This window comes from Triticum dicoccoides, chromosome 7B (genome assembly GCF_002162155.2).
Source record: "Triticum dicoccoides isolate Atlit2015 ecotype Zavitan chromosome 7B, WEW_v2.0, whole genome shotgun sequence".
NCBI classification, from domain to species: Eukaryota; Viridiplantae; Streptophyta; class Magnoliopsida; order Poales; family Poaceae; genus Triticum; species Triticum dicoccoides.
Genome location: NC_041393.1, coordinates 464,467,299 through 464,480,561, shown reverse-complemented (window position 1 = coordinate 464,480,561; position 13,263 = coordinate 464,467,299). Strand labels below are relative to the sequence as shown.

The 13,263-nt window shown below is 47.8% G+C and overlaps 1 protein-coding gene across 1 annotated transcript; it reads right to left on the bottom strand.

The window, feature by feature from the left end:
• Nucleotides 1-4,572: 4,572 nt before the first annotated feature.
• Nucleotides 4,573-8,734, bottom strand: LOC119341220 (receptor-like protein kinase HERK 1). Its single transcript, XM_037613088.1, has 2 exons — nt 8,377-8,734; nt 4,573-7,379 (listed from the first exon to the last, which is right to left on the bottom strand). The coding sequence occupies exons 1-2, from the start codon at nt 8,410-8,412 to the stop codon at nt 4,854-4,856; spliced, it is 2,562 nt and encodes an 853-aa protein (XP_037468985.1). The 5' UTR covers nt 8,413-8,734; the 3' UTR covers nt 4,573-4,853.
• Between the last annotated feature and the right edge of the window lie 4,529 nt (nt 8,735-13,263).

Sequence of the window (13,263 nt, the reverse complement as noted above, 5' to 3'; positions counted from 1 at the left end):
CGTGGATAGGCTAAGGAAAGTGCCGGGGGCTGGTGTTCAGACCGTACCTCGCTGCGCGGCGGAGCCGCGGCGTGACGCGCCGCCAATGGAGTGCAGGCACTTCTCCGGTGCTCTGTTTTGCAGATGGGGGGAATGGTTTGCGGCATACAGTGCTAGAAGCAGGGGAGGGGGTGGCGTTTCGTTCAATTAATTGCGGCAGACGCGTGGTTGGGGGGTGGGCTAGGTTCGACCGTGCGTGTCGTCCTGTACTCTGACATTCGGCAGCGTTTTTTTGTTGACCGTCTGGCCGCGGCCAGACATGCCTTCCGCAAGCGTACGCGGATGCTGCGATATTTATAACTCAGTTGCCGATTTAGTACACCTAATTGATGGTTATGCCGTAGCTTGATCATTACATGATATTGCTGTGCGCCAACACTGGTCGTACATGCCTACTATTGCAGACTGCTGCTGCTAAAAACTCATTAAATTAAAGTCCGTCGCGAGTGGAAACTGACTGCCGCGGCGCGTTACTGGCCGCCGACGGCCTTGGCAAGCAGCAGCAGTAGCATGAACAAGCAGATCATCATGGTGTTCCTAGCTGCGATGCGTACTTCTTCCATGGCGCGTCCGATACCAAACATCACGTTGGTCCCACCTCCGGCCGCCTCGATGAGAAGGTTGATGCCGATGCCGGTGATGAAGAACGCGTACTGCTCCTCCCACAACCAGAAATCGCACGGCCCTCCGTCCTACGTCAGATTCAGAACTGGATGATGATTTCGAAAACCCAAAGCAATCAGCAGAAACTGCAAACTCTAGTGGATGGGTGTACAGATAACAGACTTACTCCCTAGTTCGGGCACTTGTAAAAACGGACTCCGGGGTTACGGTCTGTGCCGGAGACAAACCATCTAGTCCGCGTCCCGGCACACCTCGGGCACAGGATCAATGGCAGGGGTGGCGGGGGTGCTCGGAGACGACGAGAGGAAAATGAGCTCTGGGACATGGCGGCACGGCGACGACGACGAAACGAGGCAACTCGGGATGCTTGCGTGCGTGTTTGAAGCACACAGAGCTAAACAATATGCACTGTCCTGAGCCGGCCGGTGCATGGACCTTAAATACATGCAGGTGTGTGCAAAGTTTACGTTATACAGTGTTCATGCAACGGTAATATTGTGTCCTCCCGTCTGTACATGTGCAGAGCTTGTGTCAGGCGAGTCAGTCCGGCTGTCAGTGGATAGTACATCTAATACACCGAATACGAACCATTACGCACGTCTGCGATGCTCTATACTCGAAGTAGCACTTCCAGCGAGTACTAATCGCGACTCTTCCGCAGCCGTGGATGCGCTGCGTGCAGCTGCCGCTGCGTGCAGCGATGGACTTCTCAATATAGGACCTAGAACTAAAGCAAATAGTTCCCCGGCAATGGTGCGAAAAAATGGCTTTATGGCAAGTTGACGGAAACTATTTTGCAATTCTGAAGGCCAAAGTTCCCCGGCAACAGATCCGGGAGTTGGCTTGTTAGTTCCACAGAAGTTGTTGGGACCCCAAGTGGAATGAGTGATGTAGTCCATTAAGCAAGTATTTCTCTCAGTTCAGAACCAAGATTTATCGAACCAATAGGACCTATTGGCCTTCGGTTAATGACCAACACCTGCAAACAATTAACCAACTTATTCTTGTCCCCAACTTTTACGGGGAGATTGTAAATCCTTCTATCTTGCTAATTACAAGGATTAGGTTGTATGGTGTGATGGGAACTGATAATTGTACATAAATAAAGTAATTAGCCAAATTGTAGATGGTAATAAAAGTAAACTGAACGAGGTTAAAAGCAATAGGGATGAATGGACTAGGATCCATAGTTTCATTAGAGACATTTCCCCAAACAAAAAAGCATGGGTGTGATGAGAAAATTATAGTTGTGTATCGATTAAATTGCAGTTATTATGATTATGATTATTCATGGAAATTGCATATACCCGTTATGTTCTTATATCTATAAACCGTTATCCAACTGCATCTATAGCTAATTCCACCCCAAGACCGTTATCCAGCATACATGACAAAATATTAAATAAAAAGAATCATTGCATTAAGTAAGGTGACATAATGTTGATAGCATATTGTCTTCAACCTTCGTTCATCGACGGGACAACTACACAACTCTATTTTATCCTTAGTGGCAACAACACAATACAAGTCTTTGTCACTACGATAGATTACTTACAAAAGTGAAGCCAACCAACATACACAAACTCCCTCTTGAAGATCGTTCATCAAAAGATGGGCGGTGCAAGACTAATAGACCGGGGAGCATTGAATAAGAAGCATGCAACAACGAAACCAAAGGAATCTCAAAATAATTCATGAATGGATCTGGTAATAAAGTGACAAATCATCACACCACAACAAACACACTGAGAATTACATCAATCGGATTGATCTCAAACATATATGGCATCTCATGAAAGCTTTGTATTGAAGAACAAGAGAAGATGGCATCTAGCTACTACTATGTACCCATGGTCCAAAGGGACTACTCACACATGGTCATGATGACAACAAGAATGATGAAGATAGCTACAGAGATGGATTCCCCATCCGCCAGAGTACCGAAATAGACCTCCAAATTGGATCTTCACAGAACAAATAGGTGCGCATAGAAAAATTACTTGATAAACACGAGTAGGACTTTCAGGCAAATATAAAGGCAGGGGCATCGAGAGGCGGTGGAGGCGATTTTGTGGGGGGCATGCGGCTTGAGCTTTCTCCCTGGCCATGAGACAGGGGCAAATAATGAAGTATGCCCTAGAGGGAATAATAAAGTATTGTTTATTTCCAGTTCATAATTAATGTTTGTGTTTCTGTGTTATAACTGCGATGGTCCTTGAATATGAGATTCAGAGGAAATCCCGTTTACACGTGTGCAAGCATAAAACCAAACAGTTCTCTAGTCACGCCTCTAGGACTAGCTCATATGTTCCATAGGACATTGTTAAAGTAACAAGGAAGTCAACAACAATGAGAGCACATTGTTAATAGAAGAATGGTGTTGGATAGACCCAACTAAATAATATACTATGAGATCACATTGTCTATATGTTATCAGTATTATCATATCAAATGTTAGCATAACTCGCGTCCTTAGACCATGAGAATATTGAGTATCTTCATGCCTGACAGTATACTTTGGGGTTTGTCAAACGTTACCCATAACAGGGTTACTAGAATGACAACTTTTGGGTACATCGAAGAAGTATCTCTAGAGACTCGATTGTTCAAGATTGGGATTTTCTCCTCCGATGGTGGAAAGATACTCTTCAAGTCCACTCGGTATTATAGTATTCATTATCTTCTAGCCAAACACATCGTGATATTGTCAACGAGATATCAGAATAAGAAAACAAGAAAAGAACAAAACAAGTAACGAGAAAAAGATCAAGTTGTTGCTTCACAAGGATACTGATAAAACCTCGCCTCGGGTTTTGTTAAGTATCACAAAGCAAAGGGAACTGTGTACACAAACAAAACGGTTAGCTTGATATACTTGTGTATGTGTAGGAGTCAATCTGGATGCCCACATCCCGCTATTGGTTATTGACCGAATAGTGTTTTAGTCATGTTTGCACATTAGCGAGGGTCACACTCTTAAGGGTCGTCGATTTGTTGAGTGTTGTAAGTGTTAGGAGCACAAGAGAATTACCCCGAAAAAGTTATGAAAAGATCGAAAATGTTTTAGAGAGAAAACCGAAAGAAATTTGAAGAGAAATGAAAAGGTTTTAAAAAAAATCAGAAAAGTCTCAGAGGACCTAAAATGGCATCGGAATGTCCAAGAAGGTTTCGAAATATTTCAGAACCTTCCGAAAAGTTCTGGGAGGCTCCATTGGCTAGGCCCAAGTGAAGGCATCCCCATTAGCTAGGCCAAGTGGGGGCATCCACATTGGCCAAGGTGGCCAAAAGTGGGGCGCTCCCCACTTCCCTTTAGGGGCAAGCGAAGGGGGAGGCTCGGGTTTTCTGGAGGGGGTGCACCCCTTGGTGCAGGCGGCCCAAGTAGGAGGATTGTCTCATCAAAGCTAGCCATGTCCCTTGCACCTACAAATATGTGAGGAGGGGCAGCCCTTCAAACATAGGCCCTCCATTGACTACCGTAGATATGAATAGACCAAAAAGACCTTATTGTAGCATCGTCGTCGTCACCTTGCCACTGAAAAAAAAACAAAGAAAAAAAACGAAGAGGCCGGCCCCTACTCCTCTAGCTGCTGACGTAGCCGCCAGACAAAAGAGAGGGGGGCGGAGATGGAGGCTTGGGATGAACCCTAGGCGGCGGCAGCAGCTGTTTCTCTCGCGTGCGATCCTGCTACGTGAGTGCAAACTTTTTGGTCTGCAAACCAGTGGGAACACAAAAATAAATGCGCTGAGCATCCGCTGGATGTGGGCAACTCCTCTCGATTTGTTTCGAACGACCCGGCCTCCTAGCTTCATATCTTGAGAATTTGTCGCTAAACAGCGGAAGATTGCACACATTGGCTGCTACCCAGCATGATAATTTTGTTAATGCCACAAGAGAAGAGAGTGCACCAGTTCTAGAATCCAGCGTTTAGCCTGATCATCATCATCAGTACATAAATATGGCTAGAGCCGAATAGATTCCATACAAGAAGATACCTATATCTGATAAATCGTGTGCCCCCAGAAGTGGGTGAGGTAAGGCCATCAGAAATCCAAACCGTAGTTCAGTACAATTACAAGGGATGAAACAACCAATTACACGTGACACATCTCAGGTAAACTTCAACAAGAAAAGAAAAATCCAAGGCTTGCTCACACCTCTACCGGTACCCTACACATCATCCGGCGCGTTTTCACCTCCCCTCGGCTTTGATCAGCTGTGAGAAAACCCTGCTCATCGACACGTCGGAGAGGTCGTGGTCAGGCTCGTGCAAAGCTCCGTCCTCCGCCATCGTCACGCTGATGCTCTCCATGGCACCCACATGTTGAACCTGCGACGACAGGTCGACGATCCGGTTCATGCTGTTCACGTCCGACACGGTCGAAGAATCCACATCCTGGAGCTGCAGGACATACTCCAAGTTCCAGAGGACGTCCCCCATCGACGGCCGCTCCACGCCGTAGTCTGCCAGGCACTTCTCCACCGTCTCACCGAACTTCCTCAGAGAGTCCGGCCTGATCGCGCCGGAAAGCTTCTGGTCGACGATCTGGTGCAGCTCTCCTCTCTTCTGCCACTTCATTCCCCACTCTGCCAAGTTCACCATTTCCCTCGGGAGCGAAGGGTCGATCACCGGCCTCGCACAGAGCACCTCCAGCATGACAACACCGAAGGAGTAGACGTCCGACTTCTCAGTCAGCTGCTGCCTTCGGAAGTATTCAGGGTCAAGGTAACCAAAGCTACCCTTCACTGCAGTGCTGACATGAGTCTGGTCCAGCTCAGGCCCGGTCTTTGACAGCCCAAAGTCGGCGACTTTGGCAAGGAGATTTTCATCAAGCAAGATGTTTGCAGACTTGACATCACGGTGGATAATGGCCTTCGCAGAACCTGTATGAAGATAGTGTAGCCCCCTTGCTGCTCCAATGCAGATCTCCAGGCGTTGCTTCCAGTTGAGTGAGGGGTTGTCTGAACCATACAGGTGGCTCTTGACGGTTCCGTTCTCCATGTACTCATAGACCAAGATCATCTCATTCCTTTCATCACAGTACCCAATAAGAGACACCAGGTGGCGGTGACGCAGACGTGAAAGGAGCTCGATCTCTGTCCGGAACTCATTGAGACCTTGCTGGGACTTGGGGTTTCCTCGCTTCACTGCAACCTTTGTGTCATCCCTCAAGGCACCCTTGTAGACTTTCCCAAAACCTCCGACTCCAATCACCCAGCTCTCATCAAAATTGTTTGTTGCTTCTTGGAGCACATTGAAGGCAAACCGATATCCATAGCTTCCATTCAGACCTGATGTTAGTGTAGTACCATAGGAAGTTCTGCTTCCTGTACTGAGAGACGTGAGCCCATTGATAGAGAAAGGCATCCAGGTCTTCGAGTGCTGCTTGTCGTCGGTCTTCTTCCTCCGGCAAAGCAGTACCACAACAAGGACAATTATCAGAAGCCCAACAACCCCAAGGACTGAGCCAATAATTATGGGCAACTTTTTGTTTGAACCGTTATTCCCAACAGTGAAAGCAGAACCAGAGCCACTGCCCATCTTCATAATCTCCAGGCCATTCAGAATCCCATCAGGCAATGCATTGTTCAAGGTGGACGGACCAATACTGATGCTGAGCTTGCTAGATGCATCATTGGAAGAAAGAACCACGTCAACATAGATAGCTGTAGCCAGTTGATTCACCGATTGCTCTGAGAGATCAAGATCATGCTGTGCAAAGAAGCCTCCCACATATGCATTGAAGTAGAGCTGGTTCAGTGCCTTGCTGACTATATCACAGAAGTGAAATCTTATCAGATAGCTGAAGCCTGCATCCACATCAAACTGCCATGTCATGTTGAAAAGTGCGTTGGAAGTGTTTGCAGCCGCCAATTCTGTAGCTGTACTGTACACAATATCTGGGGCCGTCAGTGGAGTTGCCCCGCCTTTCCTATACTTGATAGGCTTGCCATATTGGGCAGTTTTGGTCACACTGGGGTTCAGTATGTACTTCTGATCCTTCTGCCAAGTCCTCGAGAGGGTATCATTGCTCGGGAAGACCTTCGGACCACCCATGTTGACACGATACACCGTCTCCAGTGACTGTGTAGTCAAACCGCTGTACTGCTGCACAGGGTTGACCATATTGGCTACATCAGCTATGAGATCATCTGGAACAGAAACCACTTCAATTGCGTTGATGAATGCAATCCCGTTTGACGGCTTGAAGGAAATGACAAGCTGGTCACGGGTGATGTTCAAAGAGTATTCCTTGAACAGCGGCGCAGTTTTGTCCGGCTGCTGGAAATCACTGAGCAGGAGCACATCTTGGGTCGACACAGTGAACTTGGCGGTGGAGAGATCATAACTCTGGTAGATGAAGGGGAAGAAGTAGAGACGAACAAAATGCCGCCCCTGCTTCTGGATAGGAAAAGTATAGGATGACGGGCTCGTGAAGATGCGGGCGGTCTGGTAAAGCAGCGGGTTGTCAAACGAGGACACCCCGTTGGCCGAGGTGCCGGCAAGAATATCTTGGGAGGTTGACACTGTCACCGGAGATGCCCCATCGGCAGCGAAGTCCCTCCCGAGAACCGTCGTGCCCTTGGCAGACCCACAGTCAACCAGGTAGTTGTCGGCAGGCTTGAAATCCACTGTTTGTGCCCCAGCAGATGACCAGAAACACAAGATCGCCAAGGTCACTGCTTGCAACTTCCTCCTCCCCATCATAATGTTGGCCTGAATGACAAAAAAAGAGTGCAAAATATTTGAGGTCATGTACAATTTCAAGCTATTATCCTCTAATAAGCTGATAAAAGCTGGATGTAGAAACATGCAGAAATTAGTAAAGCAAGAACACTGGCATGTACGTACTCCGTATAACTGATAGTAAGGCAATTAGGCAAGAACATCAGATATACAGAACAGCAGCAACAGAGGTATGGACTCGCATCCCGAACCGAACTAGTCCTGGCCCATGGGATCAGACCGTAGGATCCCCACTGAGATCAGGATGAAGCAATAAAAAGGCAAACCGAATCCTGACTATGGACGCGTTCTTCACACTTCCCAGGACAAAGAACTGGATTTATTTGCTAAACTAGAACTAGCCAAGCAAGCTGGGGACTCCTTACCAAGTAGGAGTAGAAATCAGTCCTGGTGGGACTGGGATCTCCCCTCCGGCTCAATGCAGCAGAAAGGGGAGTAGAGCTGGATGGTGGCCTAGAGGTGTGCTCGGCGGCCCCTTGCCATGACTGGGAGTAAGTGCCCGGCGGCGCCGATTTGGGAGAATATGACGGCGCGAGAGTTGGGAGAAGGTATGGACCAGACCACCGTGCCTAGTTGAGGTTGGCAACGAGCGCCGAATTTATTGTACGGAGTATTGTTTATATATACCACTAGTATAAAATAATGAGAATATGTGAATATCCAGAGTTTCTGTTCCATAATATCTTCCTTTTTACCTACTACGACTACGAGATTACATCTTGCATTCTATCGAGGTTGAAGTCATTTCCATGGCCAACTTCAAATCGGGGCAAAAAGAGCAGCACTATTATTGATTTCTGGTTCCTGGACTAAAAATGAACAATAAAACCGTCCCGCTATTAATCCGGAGGGGAAAAAAGTAAGAAATGAGAAACAGCAACAGTACTGGGGAACGCCGACAAGAACAGCACGCTCGTGAAATGAAGAACACAAGCAAGAAAAGGCTGGATCCGCGAAACGCACGCACCTGCCCCGGTCCACCGGAGCGCGCCGCGGCGGGCATTCGCCGAGATCCGGCCGAGATCGACGCCCCTCCGCCGCCAACCGCTCCCACAGCCGCTGGGCTCCGAGCGCCCCCGAGCCGGGCCAGCAAATGCGCCGGAGAAGCGCCTCAAGAAGAGGCAGAGCCCAGTAGCCCAGCACCACCACCGTCCGGACCGGAGGGAGCCGGCAAGGGAAGGGAGGAGATAAAGGTGGCTTTTTTCTTGGGCTTGGAGGAGTTTTCAGCTTTACGGGGCAAGGAAAACGGTAGGCTTGGAGAGAGAGGGAGAGGAGAGAGACGGGAGAGGAGAGGAGGGCGAGGGGTGAGCTGAGCTGCCACCTTGGGAAGGAATAATAACAGCTAGGTTCGATTCAGCAAGACAGAAGCGCAGCCGGTGAGATGAGCTGACAGAGACGGTGCTGATGAGCTCTGTTTAGTTTAAGTAGGACTGGTTTAGTTTAATTATTATGCACAAACTCTCCTGTCTGATTATTGCGTCCATCGCGGGTGTTCGGCGGTGGCCGAATTTGGGGGATCACGCACATGGCGAACCCAACCCTAACCTAACCTAACCGTGTTATTATTTGGCGCGAGCCCAAGCCCTGCTTTCTCCGGGCACTTGCAAAGTTTACGGATGCAACGGCAGCACGGCCAGTGGTGTGGAGACAGTGGCTTGCACGGTAAGCTGCTGTTTGCGCATTTCTCTGCCCACATGCCTCACAAACTGCGTCGTCGTATGATCGTATCTATCTCGGCCCCCAAGAAGCGATCGTGCCTTTTGTTTTGCTCTTCCTTACAAGAAAAAACGCATCTCGTCTCTTCCATTTTCCCTTGGGAAATTGTTTCTCTTCGTAGGAGGAAGGGAGAATGGTTGGATACCGAATGCGTGAAGAAAGCATGTGGAATCGTTCTCGATTGACTCGACGAAACAAAATCGGCATTTTTCATGGACGCACTCGTTTTGACCAGCACGCGTGCATGCACATGCCATTTTTTCCCTGAAAAAATGCTGACGCATTTTCAGGTCGTGATATTTGTGCTTCCCACGTCTCTCACCCTTCCGTTTTGTTCTGAACAATAAACAAGATGAATCAAATGGTGATGCCAGGCTTTTTTATTTTATTTTACTTTAGAAGGGTTGAATATGTATTTCTCTTTCACATAAGCTTTTTTTCATTTTTAAGGAGGATTACCCCGACCTCTGAATTAGGGGATGCACACATACATCTTTATTAATTATTCAACAGAGTCCGACAAAGCGATTCCACGTAAACTAATAAAACTTGTAAAAAGGAGGAAACAATATCTTTAGTCGTGGATTAGCAAGCACGAACTCTACTCAACGATCAAACATTTTAATTCCACGGCTAAACATCATCGACGAGAAGCAATGAGAGTTGAGCGAGAGAGGGTGTTTGTGGCTGCTTCATGGATGGTTATCGTGTCCGATGTCTGATGTCTTTGTCGGTGTGTTTCCAATGGGTGCGTCTTTACGTTGTTATGATCCATTTGTTAAGGGTTTGCGGTTGTAGCAGGATGGAGAGAGTTTGTTCGTCTACCAGGCGGTCATCGAGATTCATGTTTTGAGAGTAGTCCGCATACAATCATGTTTTCTCAGTTTTTCGTTAAGTAAGCAATCAAATTTCATTTCTCAGTTTTTAATTAATCAATGAGGCAAATCTTCTACCTTCATTTTTGATTAAAAAAATGTTTTAATTAAAATTTGCATTATATATTTATTAAACTTTAGCACCGCCAACAAGTATTCCAAATCTGTTTGAAAAGTGGTTGGGTGATATTCACCATAAGCTAAAGGGCTAAGTTGGTGTGGGAGTTTGCGTCATTTTCTGTGCAATGTGGAACTACCAAATCATCTACTCCTAATTTCCTACAGGTTATCTATAGGGCTACAGATTCAATTTGTATGTGACCATCATCATTTCGGCATGTGGGCGTTTGGGCACTTATGGCCTTTTGGTGTAGCCGCCTAGAAATGGTTGCGCATTGTTTATTCAATCAGTTTTTTTTTTTTGAAATGGAGGTAAAAGCTTTGCCTCATCCATTAATTAAGATAGAAAAGAGTCTGTTACAAGAAACCCAAAACGCGGCATGCGGATTACTCGCGTGAAATAAAAGCCCCTAACTTCTTTGCACCGGCGACGACCCAAAGGTTGTCCTCAGTGGCGATTGAGGAAAGCAAGATTGGCGGTGGAGCACTCTTATGTTTGAACACTCTTGCATTACGCTCGTTCCAAATTGTCCATGAGACGAGCATGGTGAGGGAGGCCTTGGCTTGGCGGTTCGGCGTGCCATCGGCGCATGTGCTTGCCCACCACTCCTCCACCGAGTCGAAGAAGGCCAAGACTAGTGAGCCATTCATAGATGATGTGGATGAGCTATGTAATCTCGACTTCGACAGGTTATAATCGTGTTTCCTTTTTATTTGTGTTATTGTTTAGTACACAATGACTTTAACTTGATTCGTGTTTAATAAAATGGTTGGGTGTATGATGTGATGCAGAGTACGGGGTACTCCCTTTTTGAGAAAAATGGTTGTTGTCTCTGAACAAAATTCGGATTGCTACTTAGACGTGAAACCATCAAGAGGTCATTCTCCAAGCCCCTCCCTCTCGAGATAATCTAGCCATCATCACTCCACATCGACAATAAATGCAACGCCAGGCAAGCTCCTTCCGTCCGCCCTGTATCTAAACGAGTCTAGATGTCGGGCAAGAATCGCACCACCAAGTCTACTCCCCATCTTCTCCTTCTCCACCCTTTCGATGGCATCCGACGAGCCGGAAGAGCAGTTTTCCCGCCTACAAGCCAGCTGGGTGGCCCATCGAGCCCGTCGGGTAAGAGCGAGACGGCTCGCTGCTCCACCGCCCGCGCCTGGCCCGACAGAGCAAGGTGCTGCCCCAAGCCGGCGCGTAGTTCAGCAACTCACTGCTCTAAGCCAACTCACGAAGGAGTGGCGAGTTGCTCCAGGCCGGCATGGCGGGAAGCACGGCGGCACGGGCATCGTTGCTGCTGTCGACGATGCAGCGTCATACCGCGCGCTCCCGTGCCTACGACCGCGCCATCCGCCGTCGACACACGTATAGCCGCGCCATGCTGGCAGAGAAAGAAACTGGCTGCATGAACATCGACGAGGTGGCGTGATACGTCCATTCTGCATCATGTTTTCCTATGATTATTTATGATATTTTTCATCGAAATAATACTTTGTGGTGTAATTATAATGCCTTTTCTCTCTTAATTTGCAAGATTTGCACGAAGAGGGAGATTGCCGGCAGCTGGAATTCTGGACCTAAAAAGCTACATCAGAGATACATATTTTGCACAACTCCAAATGAGCTGAAATTTCACCAAGAATTATTTTGGAATATATAAAAAATACTAGAAGAAAGAAATACCAGAGGGGACCCATCAGGTGCCCACAAGGCACTAGGGCGCGCCCACTATCGGTGTCAAAAATGGCTGATCTCGGGTAGGGGGTGTCGGTGTCAAAACCAACGGATCTCGGGTAGGGGGTCCCGAACTGTGCGTCTAAGGCTAATGGTAACAGGAGGCGGGGGACACGATGTTTACCCAGGTTCGGGCCCTCTCTATGGAGGTAATACCCTACTTCCTGCTTGATTGATCTTGATGATATGAGTATTACAAGAGTTGATCTACCACGAGATCATAGAGGCTAAACCCTAGAAGCTAGCCTATGATTATGGTTGTATATGTACTACGGACTAAACCCTCCGGTTTATATAGACACCGGAGGGGGCTAGGGTTACATAGAGTCGGTTACAGAGAAGGGAATCTACATATCCGAATTGCCAAGCTTGCCTTCCACGCAAAGGAGAGTCCCACCCAGACACGGGGCGAAGTCTTCAATCTTGTATCTTCATAGTCCAACAGTCCGGCATAAGCATATAGTCCGGCTGTCCGAGGACCCCCTAATACAGGACTCCCTCAGTAGCCCCTGAACCAGACTTCAATGACGATGAGTCCGGCGTCCAAATTGTCTTCGGCATTGCAAGGCGGATTCCTTCTCTGAATACTCCAAAGTAGATCTTGAACGCAAGAATTGTGTCCGGCTCTACAAAACAAATTCCACATACTACCATAGAGAGTACAATATTCCACGAGTCTAATCTGCTGACAACTTTTCCATAGCGTGACATCACGCCGCGGCCCGGTTATTATTCAAACCGTTTCTCCAACCTGCCACTACACGTTTCGCGAGGCGGTTTCATTGGCACGTCTTGTCGAGGCAGAGATCGTGCCCCCTTATCACGGGATTCTCATAAATACGGGCGTGGGTAACCCAACCACTCCATTAGTATGACTCCTTGGATTAGGCAAGTTCCAAACGGCCGCGCGGAGGACGCTTGACATTCATCCCCTTTATAAAGAGGTCAAGACCTGTCCTTTTCTTTCCACGCTTGATCCTTCCCTTCCCCCACCTCGAATTCCAATACCCGAGGCTCAGTCCAAGCGCTTCGGACCTCCAACCATGTCCGGATCCAGCCTTCAAGCCCGGTGGATGGCCTCTTCTGTCACAAAGGAGGACATCATGAAGCTTAGGGAGGCTAGGTACTTAACCGCCAAAATCCTTCACAGGCTTCCTGCTCCAGGGCAGGTTATCCCTGCTCCACAACCCAATGAGAGTGTCGTATTCATCTCCCACTTCCTCCGAGGGCTAGGCTTTGGTCTTCATCCCTTTGTTAGAGGGCTCATGTTCTATTACGGGTTAGATTTTCATGATCTAGCCATAGATTCCTTCCTTCACATCTCAATGTTCATCGTTGTGTGTAGGCCTTCCTCCGCACTACCCCACACTTCGGCTTATGTCTCAAGACCTTCAATGTGAAGTCG